Below are 1,103 nucleotides of genomic sequence, written 5' to 3'. Positions count from 1 at the left end.
TTATATTTAATAGCTCACCCACATGCTCCCTCCCTCCTCCCCCCACAGACAACTCTGGCCGTGAACCGGTTCGTCAGTCTGAACCTGGGCCAGCAGTTCGTGGAGAGTCCGGCGGTGACCTTGGGCGACCTGTACCGCGACATGAACAACATCACGCCGCTGGTGTTTGTGCTGTCCACGGGGTCGGACCCCATGAGTGCCTTCCTGCGCTTTGCCAAGGAGATGGATTATACAGAGAGGTACATATTGTAGTTGTGTTTGATTGGGTTCCATTTCTCACAGCAGTGGGAAACAGATGGAGGAAGGGAGGGAGGGAGGGAGGGATGAAGAGGAGAGAGTGGATGGAGGGGAGGAAGAGAGGTATGGAGGGGAAAAAGGGAGGGGAGGAGAGAGATTATCATTATGCTTCTCCAAATTCAAACCAAACTCAAGCCAAATTCAAACCAAATTCAAACTTGGACCAAACTCTGACCAAATTCAAACCAAACTCGGACCAAACTCGGACCAAACTCAAGCCAAACTCGGACCAAGTTTAAACCAAATTCAAACCAAATTCAAACCAATTTCAAACCAAACTCAGACCAAACTCAAACCAAACTCGAGCCAAATTCAAACTAAAGTCAAAACAAACTCAAACCAAATTGAAACCAAACCCAACCCAAACTCAAACCAGATTAAAATCCGACTCAGCCTAATGTTTCCCTGATGTCTCCACTCAGAATCCAGTCCATCTCACTGGGCCAAGGACAAGGGCCCGTGGCGGAGAAGATGATCCAGTCAGCTGTGAAGAACGGGGACTGGGTCTTCCTACAGGTAGGTACAACATGCGGCCACTTTCTTCGTGACCTGCTCACCAGCGTCTGTGACGTAGCAGGGTTGAAACAGCCTTCTAGCTGATCTAAATTGTGTTGATGGGGGTGTAAAAAAGACATCTGCATTGAAAAAAACCAAAGAAACTTTCTCTTCTCCCTTTTCTTCTTCTTCTTGCTGCTGTTGTCCTTCTGTCGTTATTTCTGCCACTTCACAACTGACATCTTAGATTTATTATATTATACCTTTACTGTAATTATCATATTTCTGTTAACAAATTGTTTAAACTATTA

The 1,103-nt window shown here is 45.9% G+C and overlaps 1 protein-coding gene across 1 annotated transcript in view; it reads left to right on the top strand.

Annotated features, from left to right (window-relative positions):
• The window catches only part of LOC101860294 (dynein heavy chain 6, axonemal), a gene marked incomplete at its 5' end in the record, with an annotated part of 24,656 nt that overhangs the window by 5,095 nt on the left and 18,458 nt on the right, over nt 1–1,103 (top strand). The window contains 2 exon segments of the mRNA XM_013089757.2: nt 49–239; nt 720–813. Of these exon segments, the coding sequence (XP_012945211.2) occupies nt 49–239; nt 720–813 (285 nt within the window).

This window comes from Aplysia californica, unplaced genomic scaffold (genome assembly GCF_000002075.1).
Source record: "Aplysia californica isolate F4 #8 unplaced genomic scaffold, AplCal3.0 scaffold01035, whole genome shotgun sequence".
NCBI classification, from domain to species: domain Eukaryota; kingdom Metazoa; phylum Mollusca; class Gastropoda; order Aplysiida; family Aplysiidae; genus Aplysia; species Aplysia californica.
The sequence above is the reverse complement of the archived record's forward strand: the minus strand, read 5'-3'. Positions and strand labels throughout refer to the sequence as shown.